The 14,111-nt window shown below is 45.2% G+C and overlaps 1 protein-coding gene across 8 annotated transcripts in view; it reads right to left on the bottom strand.

Moving 5' to 3' along the window:
* The window catches only part of IGSF9B (immunoglobulin superfamily member 9B), a 79,688-nt gene that overhangs the window by 39,458 nt on the left and 26,119 nt on the right, over positions 1-14,111 (bottom strand). For 6 of the 8 annotated variants that reach the window (XR_011967551.1, XR_011967552.1, XR_011967549.1 and 3 more), the window contains exons 4-12: positions 13,371-13,522; positions 10,972-11,089; positions 8,997-9,138; positions 8,419-8,564; positions 3,473-3,615; positions 2,997-3,137; positions 2,758-2,874; positions 1,941-2,091; positions 737-860 (exon numbers count right to left, since the gene is read on the bottom strand). Coding sequence is in view for 3 of the 8 variants with exons in the window: in XM_072611624.1 (XP_072467725.1) it covers positions 737-860; positions 1,941-2,091; positions 2,758-2,874; positions 2,997-3,137; positions 3,473-3,615; positions 8,419-8,564; positions 8,997-9,138; positions 10,972-11,089; positions 13,371-13,522 (1,234 nt within the window). In the remaining 5 variants the exon portion in view is untranslated. The remainder of the gene's footprint in view (positions 1-736; positions 861-1,940; positions 2,092-2,757; positions 2,875-2,996; positions 3,138-3,472; positions 3,616-8,418; positions 8,565-8,996; positions 9,139-10,971; positions 11,090-13,370; positions 13,523-14,111) is intronic. The other 2 variants (XR_011967550.1, XM_072611626.1) reach the window with 1 other exon arrangement.

Below are 14,111 nucleotides of genomic sequence, written 5' to 3' on the forward strand. Positions count from 1 at the left end.
GATTTCTGTGGCTCTTTACACAGGATGGGTAGAAAGGGTAGTAGAGTGGAAAGAAGATATTCAGTGAGGAAGAGAAAGGTCCATTACTAGTTATGTTTTACTCTCCTTTCCTTTCAAGTCCATCTGGGATCCCTACCCATCCATCTACTAGGTTATCCACATCCCTGCATCTGGATAAGTTTACTGAAGAGACAAAAAACACAGGTGTGAAATAACCAAGGACTCAGAAAAAAATGGGCCTAAATCTGAGGCCAGGAAGGTGACAGTCACCCCCCCTAGAGCTACTCAGGAAGGGACAGAAAAGGAATCAGGCACTAGGCCCTGGGCTTGGTCATCTCCCTAAAGTCCTAAGCGTCTTTGGTGGTGCCATGTCCTGCCCACCTACGCACCCCAGTCAGTGGGGCAGAGAAGCCAAGTAAAGAGTCAAAAAGGGAGAATGGGTAGTAAGATGAGCCAGGGAGTTGGCAGCAAAGATAATCTTCTGGGCAATTCATGCTAAAGCCTAAGTGGATCCCCACAAAGTCCCACAAACCCCAAAGAGTAGAGCTTAGGGGATGCTCTCAGTCTCTGTCTCAGCCCCCAGAATTATCCCAGTGGCTTACCCCACCCTCTTCACCATCTTGGGAGCTATCAGTCCAAAGATGCCCTCCCCTTGTTTTACTATTCACTATCCACCCCAGAGTAATGGTTGAAGTCAGGAGGGAAAAGCAGAGCAAAGCATGCGGGGGTGACTCACAGAGGGCCGTACCAAACTGAGAATGTCTGATCGTAGCCGCCATCATAGCCTGGCTCCCAGGACACATTGGCAGTTGTCATGGAGACAAGGACCCGGACGCTGCTGGGGGCATGAGGGCTGGTGCCTGAGGACAAAATGCAAAAGAAAACCCATAGCTGAAATGATTTGAAACAGACTGGGCTAGCCCTCGAAATAAGGAAGTTCCCCCCAAAACCCAAAAGCGGCTGAGGAGTACTGTACCTGAATGGAGTACCTCTTCCTGCCTCATAACCTTACTGGTTAGTCTAAGAAAATGAGGATGGGTAGGAAAACCAAGCACCCTGAAGAGTAAAGTACCATCCACTGCCTGCAGGAGGCACTAAGGAGACTAGAGATGGATGTCACAAGGGAGCAAAACCCTTAGCTCTTAGATGAACTCCCTATGATCTAGGCTAGAGAGAATAAAGAACACCTCCCCTTAAAACAGGGCTGTAGCCAGTGCCAGCTGCTAGTGACCTCCTCTGAGAGGCATTGTCTAGCCTCCAATGTGGGCTGAATAGATACACTCTGTCACAATATAAGCCACCAATTCCTCTAAGCCAGCAAACCCCCAAAGGGTCAGAGCAATACTGACACTGGGACCTGAGTACTGCAGATATGAACACTCAAGGGAAAAAGTGTCTACCTTCTGCCCTCTGCTCCTTTCCTTGATTCCTCCATCCCCACACCCTCTATCAAGCCTTCTCTTTTCCAACCTGCCTCTTAGACCTCAACTGAGTACTCTTTTTCTCCAGTGCCTTTTTAGACTAATATCAGTTATTCCAATCACTTCAATTTCCCCTCTCAATGCTTAAGTACCTAGCCCTGTAGAACTGTCTATATAGGTCTGCTTTCTGTGCCTTGTGTCCATTTCCTGAGTTTATACGCTGCCACCACCCCACACACCCCCCCTCCCCCCCGCCAAACTGCGAGCTCCAATCTGTCCTTCTTCAGCAGAGTCCAACAGAAAGCACGGGGAGCCCTCAGCAAAAGGTATGGGCCTGGCCTAGATCATAGGGCTCTCAGAGGGCAGAGATCACATGTGGGTAACTTGCTCTGTACAGCAATAAGGAATGGAGAATGCAAAGGTCAACACTTCTCTTGGGCTTCTCTTCAGGCTATCTTCTATTTTCAGCTCTACTCCTGCCCCACCCCACTGGCCCGTTGCCAAGTCTCCCAAGCATACCAATGACTGTGAGGTGTGTACTGGCAGTGATGCTGGTGACCACATTGGTAGCGATGCACTCCCACTCTCCATGGTCCTCCTTGCTCAGGGCACGGAATTGAAGACTCCCACTGGGCAGGGCATTGTGCTTGCTTCTGCTGGGTTTCCCTACCTTGGGCAAACACGGGGGCAAGGAGAAGGGCAAAGGGAGAAGGAAAAATAGGGAAGGTGGAAAGAAGCCACCAGCATCTCAGGAGCCCACGAAGAGACACAATGGCTAGAAAGGCCCAATGCCTGAAGACCCACCCTACATACCTCCCCTGCTCCCTACAAGAGTGTGTTTGTCATTTGTTGACAAAGAAGACCATGCCATCAGAGAAATAATGACATAACTTGCACTTGACTTTGTTTTGAGTGAGGGAGGGCTGTGCAGGTCACCAGCCTCACTTATCCTCCAGAGCCATATGAATCCAGTGACCAAATATTCATCAGGATGACTGGAGATGGCCCAGGATGAGGCAATTGGGGTAAAGTGACTTGCCCAAGGTCACACAGCTAGTGAGTGTCAAGTGTCTGAGATGAAATTTGAACTCAGGTCCTCCTGACTCCTGTACTGGTGCTCTATCCACTGCACCATTTAGCTGCTCCCCCCCTCCCACAAGAGTACCCAAGATACAAGACATGCCAAGACCCCTGCCTCTTGCCTCTTGCCCACTCCAACTAGGAATCTGTGTAATTAAAAGTTATCAGTTTCATAGATTATAAGCCAGGATCCTGAGCCTCCCTATAAGACCAAGTCAATCTCCTCCAAGTATGATTCCCTGGATACTAAAAGTACCTTTCTCCAGGTGATGACGGGGAAGGGGTCTCCTGCTGCAGCACAGGGAATGAGCAATTCCCTGCCAGCCTCCTGCCTGTATTCCCAGCCTGGTAGCACCGTAAAGTAGGGGGGATCCTTAGAAGAAAAGCACATATATACATGAGCATGTGTTCAGCCAGAGAAGCATCCTCCTACAAAAAACACACATATATGTGCAGAGACATGCTCTGCATACAGTTCTCTACCTGGTCCCTCACCTTCAGGACAAGACGTGCAGGAGCAGACTGGCCCATTGTCCCCAAGGTGTTGTAAGGCACACAGGTATAAGTGCCAAGAGCCTCCTCCGTTGCCTCTTCAATGCGGATAGAGCCATCCTCCATCAGGGTCCAACCCAGGTTCTGTCAGAGCATAAACAAAGGGATCAGTGGAGAGCCAGAACAAGTATCATTCAACCCCCTAAGTCTTTGTCCAGGCCCAAAGACAGACGATGAACAGGTCAAACTAAATATCAAAAGCCTACTGTTTCCACACTACTGTTCTAAGACCTATAAGGAAATAAAAAAGAAATAGAAGACAAAATCCATGCCCTGAAAGAGACCAATACTTCCTGCTTGTCTCCATCCATAGAAAAGCAGAGGCCTTGGGATATTTTCTAATGGGAAGATAGAGACCCAAGCCAAGCATGTATGATAGGGAAGTTTATGGATTCCTTCCCAGGGAGGCTTTGTGTTACCTTCTCTATCTGCAGGGGACGACCATCTTTATTCCATTTGACCAAGGTGGCAGGTGGCTCAGCATCTACGGGGCAGCGGATGTAACCATGTATTCCCACCGGCACATATATAACTGGTGGCATATTGAGGACACGGGCTGGGTCTGCATAGGGACAGGGAGGAGAGGGAGAGAGAAAGAAGAGGGAAACAATAAAGGTAGGAACCCAGATAATTGAAAATCATAGTTGGAATTTTTGTTTCTTCTTCCCTTCCCACCTCCATTGCAGCCAGAGTCCCTCAGAGATAACCTGGACCAAAAAGAAGCACTGGTCTCCCAAGAGGACTTGCTTTCAGTGTCCTGCAGCTTTTCATAACCTGGCTATACCCTTCTCCAGCCCCACCCCAAACAAAAAGAGATCAGTGCCCAAGAACTTATCTATGTTTTCTCCTCTTCCTCTCTTCCCCAGATCCCTAACAGCTTTGTGACTCAGTCTACCCACCCCACAGCAGATGCCTACATAGAATGAGCTTTTATGGCTCTTCTATCAAAAGAAAGATGAGAGACACAGCATGAGATCACCGACAGAGCTTCAGCTACATCCTTGGGAACAGGGACTTAATCCTGACATTCTCTGTGATACAGGGTGAGTCACTGCCCTCTTAATGTGCCCCAAAAGAAAAGCTGGAAAGAACAAGCCTTCAGTCCTGGGTAGGCAGTGAAGATCAATGAGGTGGCATCTTCAATGTGCTCTGAGCCCTTCAGACAGGCAGCATTATATAAATACCAGGCCAAGTTACAGATTTAGAGGTAGATTCCTACTTTTATATGATAGGTATTTTTTTCCTCCCTTCAAGGTTTTCAAAAGGACTTATGAATGGGAAAGTACTCTGAATACTGCCATTTAGCAGAAATAAAGATCCTTGTCTCGCCCACCCATAAATCTCAATTCCCTAGATTTTCTTTGAAGCCCGGAAGAGGAAAGAAGTACAAGCAAAGAGTGGGGCCAGTGGAGAGATGAGAGGAGGAACTTGGCTCTGAGTTAAGCATTGCCTGGAGGCTGGAGGATGGGGACTTTAACTGGGATTTTTCAGAGAAATCATGGAGACTCGGGGTCTCTATGGGATCACTGGTTCAACCTGACCCTGTATAGGAATCCCCTTAACAGCAAGTGGCTTGATCATCCCCTGGAGGGCACCCAGGTGACATACTCTATTCCAAGAATCAATCAGCTGTGACTGGAAGCAATTTTCTCCTGAATGAAGAACTTCCATTTACTCATTTCCTGTTGACTTGGGGTGGGTAGGATTATGACAAGAGAAGAAGACTTCTGAGAGCTAGACTACACCAACTTCCCAGAGTTGTTTCCACTTGTTTTCCCTTAGGAATCTTCTAAGAATTTCTGCTATTCTGGGGAATGACAGGACTCTGGAGTCTATGCACATCTGTTCTAGGCTTCTAGTTCTTCATATACAGCTAGGTGACAGAGTAGACAGAGCACTAGTTGTGGAGTTAGGAAGGCCAGAATTCAAATCCAGCCTCAGACATTGTATGACTCTGGGTAAATCACTTAACTGCTTTCTGTCTCAGTTTCCTTCTTTGTAAAAATGGAGATGATAATAGCACCTACCTCCCAGGGTTGTTGTGAGAATAAAATGAGATAATATTTGTAAAGTACTTAGTAAGTCTCAAAACACTCTATAAATGCTAGTTATCATTATTGTTATTATGTACTTCTATCACCCCAAACATATTGTAAGCACTGTGAAATATCCTATCTTCTACTTCCTTTGTATCCTCCAAGGGACCTCTATGCTGGGCATATAGTAACTATACAAATGCTTTGTTGGCTTGATTTGGCTTACCATAGATTTTCAATGGAAAGCCCCTGATGACCTCCACCACTTGCTTTCCTTTGAGCCTCTCAGACCTTTAAAGTCTGGGAATCTTTCCTAATATGCCTAACAGTAATCTAGAGTCTCTGCTATTACACAAGTTTTCTTATGCAGCAAAGATAAAGGCATAACCAGGCTTTCCTCTTCAACATAATCATCCCAGGACTGAAGACAGTTAGAATGTCAAGTTGGGGATTCTATGAGGGAGAGTCAGAGTCCCACTGAGGACAATGGAACGGTAAAAACAGAATCTTAAACATCCAGGAGAACAGAGAAGATTTTGTCACTGCCTGTTCTCTCTGTCTCCAGATCACATTCCTAACACTATGGTTTCCCACTATCCTTACCACCACCACCACCAATCTGATCTGGCTTTCAAAGGTGTGAGCAACTCCCCAAGACAGTCAACAAGAAACAGATTTTGCCACCGGAAATAACAATAATGTGGAGCTTTTGTTGCCTCCTTTGTGATGGGAGCTTGCACAAGTCAAAAGGAAGGAATTAATCCTCATTAATCATTATTCTCTCCCCTTTTCATGGTCCCAGCTTGCCAGAAGGGGGGAGAGGGTAATGACAACTGGCTGCTGAAGCATTGTCGATTAGCAGGCTGAATCATCAGCCACCTCACAGGACTCACAGAGGCAGAGAATCTCAGAGTGGGAAGAGCCCTCAAAAGCCATCAGAACCAGAAACTTCTCCATAGAATCTGCAACAAGTGGGTCATCCAGCCTTCACTTGAAGCCTCAAGTGAGGTTTAACTATCTCCCAAAGCAGTCCATTCCATAACTGGATAGCTCTAATTGTTAGGAAAGCTTTCTTTGCGTAGAGGTCATAGAAGCTTTTAGTTCTACCCTCTGGAGTCATGTAGTCTTACTCTTCTTCCATAGGAGGGCTTTTCAAATACTTGAAGGTACTACTGTACTCAGCCTTCTCCTCCAGTCTTCCTAATTCCTCTCCAAGAAGCAGTAGCATGAGCAGCAGCCACACCCACGTAAAACCATCTTGGTAGACAGGCTAAACCAGGTTGAGGGTAACTGATGGGACTCAAATCCATCAGTGAGTTAGGAAGATGTCTACCCCAAGCATGTAAAAACTTCTCCCCTTTCCCCCATGGGGAGATGAGAACAATTTGACATGACCAAAGCAAAGATTGGTCATCCACTGCACCCCAAGCCATCACCAGTCATCCTAACTGGTGTCTTACCATTGGACTTTGATAACTCTGGAAGAGAGTGAGGCTGATGACTTTGCGCAACTCTGCCTCTCTTAAATCCAATTCATGTACCAGCGAAAACATCACTTCCATGATGTCATTGGTCCTCTTTGAAAGCAAAGGACAAATAACCACTCCTCTAAGCTAAACATGGCCCTATTTCTTTTATCCATTCTCATATGGCATGATCTTGAGGCCATTCTCCATCATAATGACCCTTTTCTGTGGGTCAATGCCCTTCCCAATACATGCTCAGTCGGTCAACATTTATTAAGCACTTACTACAAGTCAAGCATTGTGCTAAGTGTTAGGGATACAAAGAAAGGCAAAAACAGGCAGTAACTTCAGGAAGCCCACATTCTAATAGGAGAGAGAGCAAATGTGATGACAGGAATTGAAGGCAATAGTCCAAATGTAATCTGACCAGCACAGAGGATGGTAGGACTACAGAACCAACTGGCTCAGAAGTCAAGAAGACCTGGGTTCAAATCCTGCTTGACTTTGGGAAAGTCACTTAACCTCATTGGACCTCAGTCTTCTCATTTGTAAAATGGAGGAGTTGATATGGAATGCATCTGAGGACATTTCTAGGTCTCTACGACCTAGCTGCTTCATTAAGGACACCAGGCCTTTATCACACTGTTGACTCACTGAGCTTTCCCTAAAAATCTCATATCTGACATTTAGATGTACCTTCCTAATTTTGTACTCATGGAAAAGGTTTGATGAACCCAAGTTTAATACATTATATTTACTCCATTTAAACTTCTGTTTATTGGATCTGGCCTAAAGTTCTGACCTGTCAAGATCTTTCTAGATACTGATTATCATCCAATTTGTTGGCTGTGACTCCTAGCTTTGTTTCATCTGTAAAGTTTTGGAGCATGCCCTCTATATCCAAGTCATTAATAAAAAAAAAATACTGAAAGCAACACTAGGCTGTTCTGACCTGGGAAAGGGGGAGCAGTCATGGCCTAGATACAAACAGCCTAGTGAAAAAAACAAACAGAGAAGAGTTGAGGTAGATTCATCTTTGGGGAGATTTTTCTCCCCTCACTACCCTACTTTCTGGATTAAGGGAATCTTAGTTGACGGTCATGGGTAAAACAAAGAACATAGCTCACAGAAAGGAATAAAGAGATATCCTAAGTTCTGATCCTACACTCTCTCAGAGACCTGAGGCCAAACTTCCTGAAAGAAGGATCACAGTGGCCACATGTGCAAAGTGGAGAGGTTCCAGTTGGCACACAATTCCAGGGCAATTGTCTTAATGCCAGCAAGGCCTAGGTTGTGGGCTGGAGTGGAATGGGGCCTTGTTCTCCTTAAGTCCTTCTCAGGTTTGGCCATTGTCCAGTCAGTTTCCTGGGGAAGCTCACCCAGCACTAGGAAGAGATTCATCTCAATGAACAATGGGAAATAAAGTACCCAGGAGGGTCCTAATTGGCTCTGGAATCAAGAAGACCTGGGTTCAAATCCTGTGTGACCTTGGGAAAGTCCTTCTATGAGGAAACTCATCTATTAGAATCTCTCTCACTTGAGTGAAGGACCCCAGTGTAGGGAGAAATCAGGGCCAGTCCACCTCTGCTAGAATTTTGATTTCTCAGTTTTTAAACTGCCTTATCATTCCCACATATAATTCCAGTTTGATCCTGCTAACTTGGCAAGTCACTCTTACCTCTCAAATGATCACTCAGTTTTCTCATCTGTAAAATGAGAGATTGTACTCTAAAGCTATAATCCTATGATCCTTCTGACCTCAGGTACGGCTATCACCAAAACATCCATAAAGTCCCTGGGCAGAAAGAAACCCAATCATCCTCTTCAGCCCCACCTCAGCTCCCTTCTTTCACCTCTACTCACACTGCACTGTCAGGTAAGCTGAGGCTGAGGGGGAACGGCCCAGACTGTTGCTTGGGACACAGGTATACTTTCCCGCATCCTCTGGCTTCACCCGGAAGATGATCAACGTTCCATCAATTAGGATTCGTACTCTGAGCTTTAGGTCGCTGTGGGACACAAAGGGGAGCAAGGAAGGATGGGAAGTGTGTTAGAACAGAGAGTTTGTGGGGCCTCCATGTGATCCAAAAAAGTGTCATAGTGATTCTGTCCTAGCAGACATGAACAGGAAGGACCCTCTCATAGCATGAAATAAAGGACATCTCAAAATACATGCATTTTCAAGTATAGTAAGACTTTTCTGCTCCTCTCTCTCCCAGCATAAGACACAGGACATCACTGCTTCTTGTTTCAGGCTTGGCAGTGCCTGCCCCTCTATATCAAAAGTCTCACTGAGTTAGAGTGAACAACCAAAGCCCCCAGGACAGTGCCAAACAGACTCTACATGGGGACCTGGTGATTTGCCACCTAGTATAAGTAGATAGTATGGGCAGTCCAGGGGGCAGGCAGGGGCATGTGTGACACCAGTCAGGTACACTCACTTCTGGAAGTAGACGTTTTCATCCTGCCAGTACCAGGTGTAGGTTAGGTTGCCGGGATACGCCTCAGCCCGGCAGGTGAGCAAAGCATCCTGGGATATGTTGACAGTGATGTTCTCTGGAGGGGAAACTATGAAAGGAGGTCCTATGGGAGTGGAAGAAACAAACAGTTATTTCACCTTCAGGGACAGGCAGAGGGCCAGAGGCCAAAGAAGAAGCCCAGCTCCTTAGGAAGGGCTACCCTGAGCTCTAGGAGAGAGTGATGACCCACCCTGGAGAGAAAGAATCCCAGATTTAGATGGTTGCCACGGAGATGCTGGCAGTCACTTCTGTATAGTTGGGCTCTTGCTCCTTCACCAGGTCTTAGAGAAAGCAAAGGACGCAGGAAGCATCCTGGAGACTGCCCCCATGACCATAACCCCAATGATTCAGTCCCAAATGGACTTTTTTTTACCAGCAGGCAACCTCCATTGCACTAATCTGCCTGGCACTTAATAAATGCCTGTTGCTTGACTTGACAATCATTGCCCCAACCATCTGCATCTCCATTCCCTTCTGGACAATCCCTCCTCCCCAGATGAGCCCTTAGAGTCAGAGGAGAGGGCTGGGAAAGAGAAAAAGCACTCTAAATCTGGAGCAAGGAATAAGCTCGCTTCTGGAAGACTAAGAAGCTTTTGCTTCTTTTCAACCAGCTGTTTCGGGGTAGGGGGAGGGGAGGGTATAAAATTTAAAAGAAGGAGGTGGGGAGAAAAATCAGGGAGAAGGAAGGCCATCAAACTCCAGCAGAGCCAAGTCCCTGCCTGACCTTCCTCTTTTCAGGAAGCACAAAGACCCTAGTCAGTTAGCTGACTTCCTTTTTCCCAGAGAAGGGGATATGTTCATCGGAGATGCAAAGGGATCTCGGACCCTTCTCTGCAAATCAATATTGTATCTCCCAAGAGATCTACTCTAAAACATGAAGCAGGAAGAGAAGCAGCCTCAGCAGTTCCTCTCACTCAGGCCCAGGCCTACTATGGCATCACAGGCCATGGTGGTGGACAGGGGCATTTAATGATAAGAACTGTCCTGACCCTCTACTTCTACTCCTACACACACACACACCCACACACACCCACACACACCCACACACACCCACACACACACACACACACACACACACACACATACAACTTCTTGAGAAATCAATCAATAAGCATTTTTAAGTGTCTACTGTGTGCCAGGCGCCCTCCTGGGGTGCCCTCAGTCCCTGTTCAGGAAGCAACAGCAAATTCTAGCCCTGACTCTGCAGACTCTGGCTGGGCCAACGCCCTTAATGTTATTTAAATGTCTGGGGTTTGGATCAAATTCCCATCTTTATTTATTGATGTCATCACTAATGGATGGCCTGAAGGAGGTCTCCTCTCCTGGGGAGGGAGGAGGCATGGCAAAGGACTCTGCTATCCACAGACTAAGACAGAGATCCAGCAAAGACTTTCCTTCCATATGTGAAGCACAGTAGAGAGAGCACTGGGTCTGGAGTCAGGAAGATTTAAATTCATATCCCACCTCAGACGCTCATGAACTGTATGACGTTGAGTAAGTTATTTAACCTCTGTTGGCGTCAATTTCATCATCTGTAAAATGGGGATAATAACAGACCCTACCTCCTAAGGTTGTTGTGAAGATCAAATGAGATAATATTGTAAAGCACTTAGTATAGTACCCTGGCACACTATATAATATATGTTGGTTAATTTTATTGTTGCTGTTATTATTGCCTTATCTATATGACACTCACAAGGGTCTGAGTTTGGCATACTGCCTATATGTCACTATGAGAATTTTGGCCAGGGGTCCAGGTGTTCCATCCTCTGCCTAGCTCATCCTGGGTCATACACCTGCCACCACCACTCCACCCGGACCTTTCTACTCATGTTCTAGTTCATATTTATCCTGGAAATGACCAGGAAGAAGACAAGCCTAGGAAAACATCTCTTACCTTGGACCAGCAGGTGGGTGGTATGGACAGCCTCTCCTTGTATGCTATAGGCTCGACAGGTGTAAGCACCTCTGTCATCCCGACTCACAGATGTTACTGTCAGGCTCCCATCACTCACCTGAAGTGGGAGAAGGGAAAAGGGACAAAGAACAAAGTTCAGACTCTGGAGAGACAGTAGCATCAGCTGGCTACAGTTAAGGCAGTCCCAGCATGACATGAGGGGCAGACAGACAGTGCAGTGAATAAAGCACTGAAGTCAGGAAGATTCATCTTTCTGAGTCCAAATGCAGCTTCAGACACTTACTAGCTGTGTGATCCTAGACAAGTCACTTAACTCTGTTTGCCTCAGTTTCCTCATCTGTAAAACAGGCTGAAGAAGGAAATGGCAAATCTTTGTCAAGTAAACCCCAAATAGGAACACAAAGAGTAGAACATGACTGAGATGACTAAACAGCCACAACAGGTGACATGAGAGGCAATGTGACATAATGTAAAGTGTTCTAGTCTTAGTCAAGAGAACCAGGTTCATATCTACGCCCCTATACTTACTAGCTCTGTGACCTTGAGCACATTATTTAACCTTCTTGAGCCTCAGCATACCAATCTTTAAGTGGTGATAATATTTGCAATTAGTTCACAAAGCTGTTATAAGTAAAGGGAATAGATATACAAGCTCTTCCTGTTATTTCATTAGAATAGGGAACTCCAGGGTGAGAAAATTCCCTCTAACATAGAAGATCATCCCCTTTTCTGTAACTTATTCTGTAACTCAGAGTTACATAAAACATTTTGAGGTCAAGTGACTTGCCCAGAGTTACACAACCAGATATGTCTGGTATAGAACTTGAACTCAGGTCTTCCTGGCTTTGAGGGCAGCTCCCAACCCACCATGATACACTGCCCCTATAATTCCTACAGAAGCGTTAAAGCATGATTTGAAAACATGAGTTATTGATGTAAGCAAGAGGAAGTTTCCTTATTTCTCCTTACTCTCCAGAGCTGCCCTCCCCTTTCTCCACTGAAAATCTTTATTCCTTTCCTACCTTTACAGCCCAGCTTAAAATTCCCCTCCTCAAAGAACCTTCTCCGATGGATCATTTCTTTAGTCTTCATACCCCACCCCCCTCCCAGCACCTACACTCAAACTGGACAGAATAAGAGACTATCTTTGAGAATCAAATTACTTAGGCAGGTAGGTGGTGCAGTGGATAAAGTGCTGGCCCTAGAGCCAGGAGCATCTGAGTTCAAATCTGGCCTCAGACATGTGCTAACTATGTGACCCTGGGCAAGTCACTTAACCCCCAATTGCCTCCAAAAATGTATATATAGGAAAACAAAGAGCAGGTAGGCTGAATTCAAAGACCCAACTTGGATCTATGAAAAAATAAGATTTGGAAAGTATTTATAGTGGAAAAATCCTATTAGGACAAGATTTGTATTTTTTCCTCAGTACATGTGCACTAGATCTTTGATGACTCATGGATAGGTTGATCCTATTAAGGATATAAACCAATTGTTGATTATTCTTCCCAGGGAAGGGTGGGTCAGAAGGGGGAGAGAAAGGGATGTGTGAGTCTGAGAGAAAGAGAGCCTGGAAGAAGGCCTGCCTGATGGAAAGAGAACAGCTTGCCTAGATTATGTCCATCCATGATGGCTACTGCATCTCCAGGGGCTCAGTCCAAGAGAGGATTCAGGACACAGAAAGTATATAAAGATTAGAAAGGTTTTACTAGTTAGGCAACCTTAAGGCACTCTGAGAATTTTGTTAGATAGATAGATAGATAGATAGATAGATAGATAGATAGATAGATAGATAGATAGATAGACAGACAGATAGACAGATAGATAGAGAACTATGTATAGTGATATATGGATATTATGACACACATATTTGAATTATAAATTTATGAACTTATATATAAATTTATATAACAAATGAAGAGAAGTCTTTATTCTTCCTTTGTGAATATGAAATTTTCAGAAAGAGGTCCAGGGTTCAAATCCCAGTTCTGTTGCTTATTGTCTGAGCAATTCATTTCACTTTTACATGTCTCAGTTTCCTTCTCTGTAAAGTAAGGGAGATCAATGAGATGCTCTCTAAAGTCCCTTCCATCTCCAAATCCTAAAATCCTTTGATAGGTCAAAATCTTAGCTAACCTCAATTGTGACTTGGGATTTAGGACAGAGATGGAGGGATGAATTCCAAAGCTTAGGGACAGTTTTTGAGAAGTCTGTGGCACAGTAAGGTGTTTTAAGCTCAGAACTAGGTTGATTGAGTCCTTGAATGAAGGATTGCCAGGTTACACACCCAGACACAGAATGAGTCAGATAATTGTTGGTTCACTGTAGTAAAACAGCTGGGTTCTTGTGTAGTTGTCAACTCAGAAGTTACCACTTACCTGGAATTTCCCACTAGCCCCAAGGAGGGTCCCTTCCTTGAGCCAAGTGACAATGGGCTTTGGGTTCCCAAAGGCTGTGCAGGTCAAGGTAATGCTGCCGCCTTCCTTGGCCTCTATGTATTGTGGGGGTGTCTCCGTAAAGGTAGGGGGTGCTGAAAGTGAGAAGGAAGAATGAGGGACAAAATGAGTTACACTTGCAACCCCTCCTTGGGTTGGGTCCTCCAACCCCATTCCATGAGAGAAGAGTAGCATAGATCACAAATCCTATCCATCATTATATGTAGAATCATAAATCTAAAACTGGAACATCCTCAGTGGCCATCTAGTCTAACTCCTCGTTTTACAGATGAGTAAACTAAGTCCTAAGGATATTAAATGTCTTGTGCATGGTCCATAAGCACTAAGACTACTACATGCTTTATTCAGATGCCGCATATAAGCAAAAGTCATCTCCCCCATGATAATGAATAGCTAATATCTGTGTAGTGTTTTAAGATCTGCAAAGGGTTTTACATAAATTATCTTATTTGATCTTCACCAAAATGCATTAAGGGCAGCTAGGTGGTGCAGTAGATAGAGTGTGAGGCCTGAAGTCAGGAAGTCATCTTCCTGAGTTCAAATCTGGCCTCCCACACTTACTAGCTGTGTAACCTTGGGCAAGTCACTTAACCCTGTTTGCTTCAGTTTCCTCATCTATAGAATGACTGGAAAAAGAAATGGCACACTCCAGTATCTTTGCAA

This window comes from Notamacropus eugenii, chromosome 5, assembly GCF_028372415.1.
Source record: "Notamacropus eugenii isolate mMacEug1 chromosome 5, mMacEug1.pri_v2, whole genome shotgun sequence".
In the NCBI taxonomy this organism is placed as follows: Eukaryota; Metazoa; Chordata; class Mammalia; order Diprotodontia; family Macropodidae; genus Notamacropus; species Notamacropus eugenii.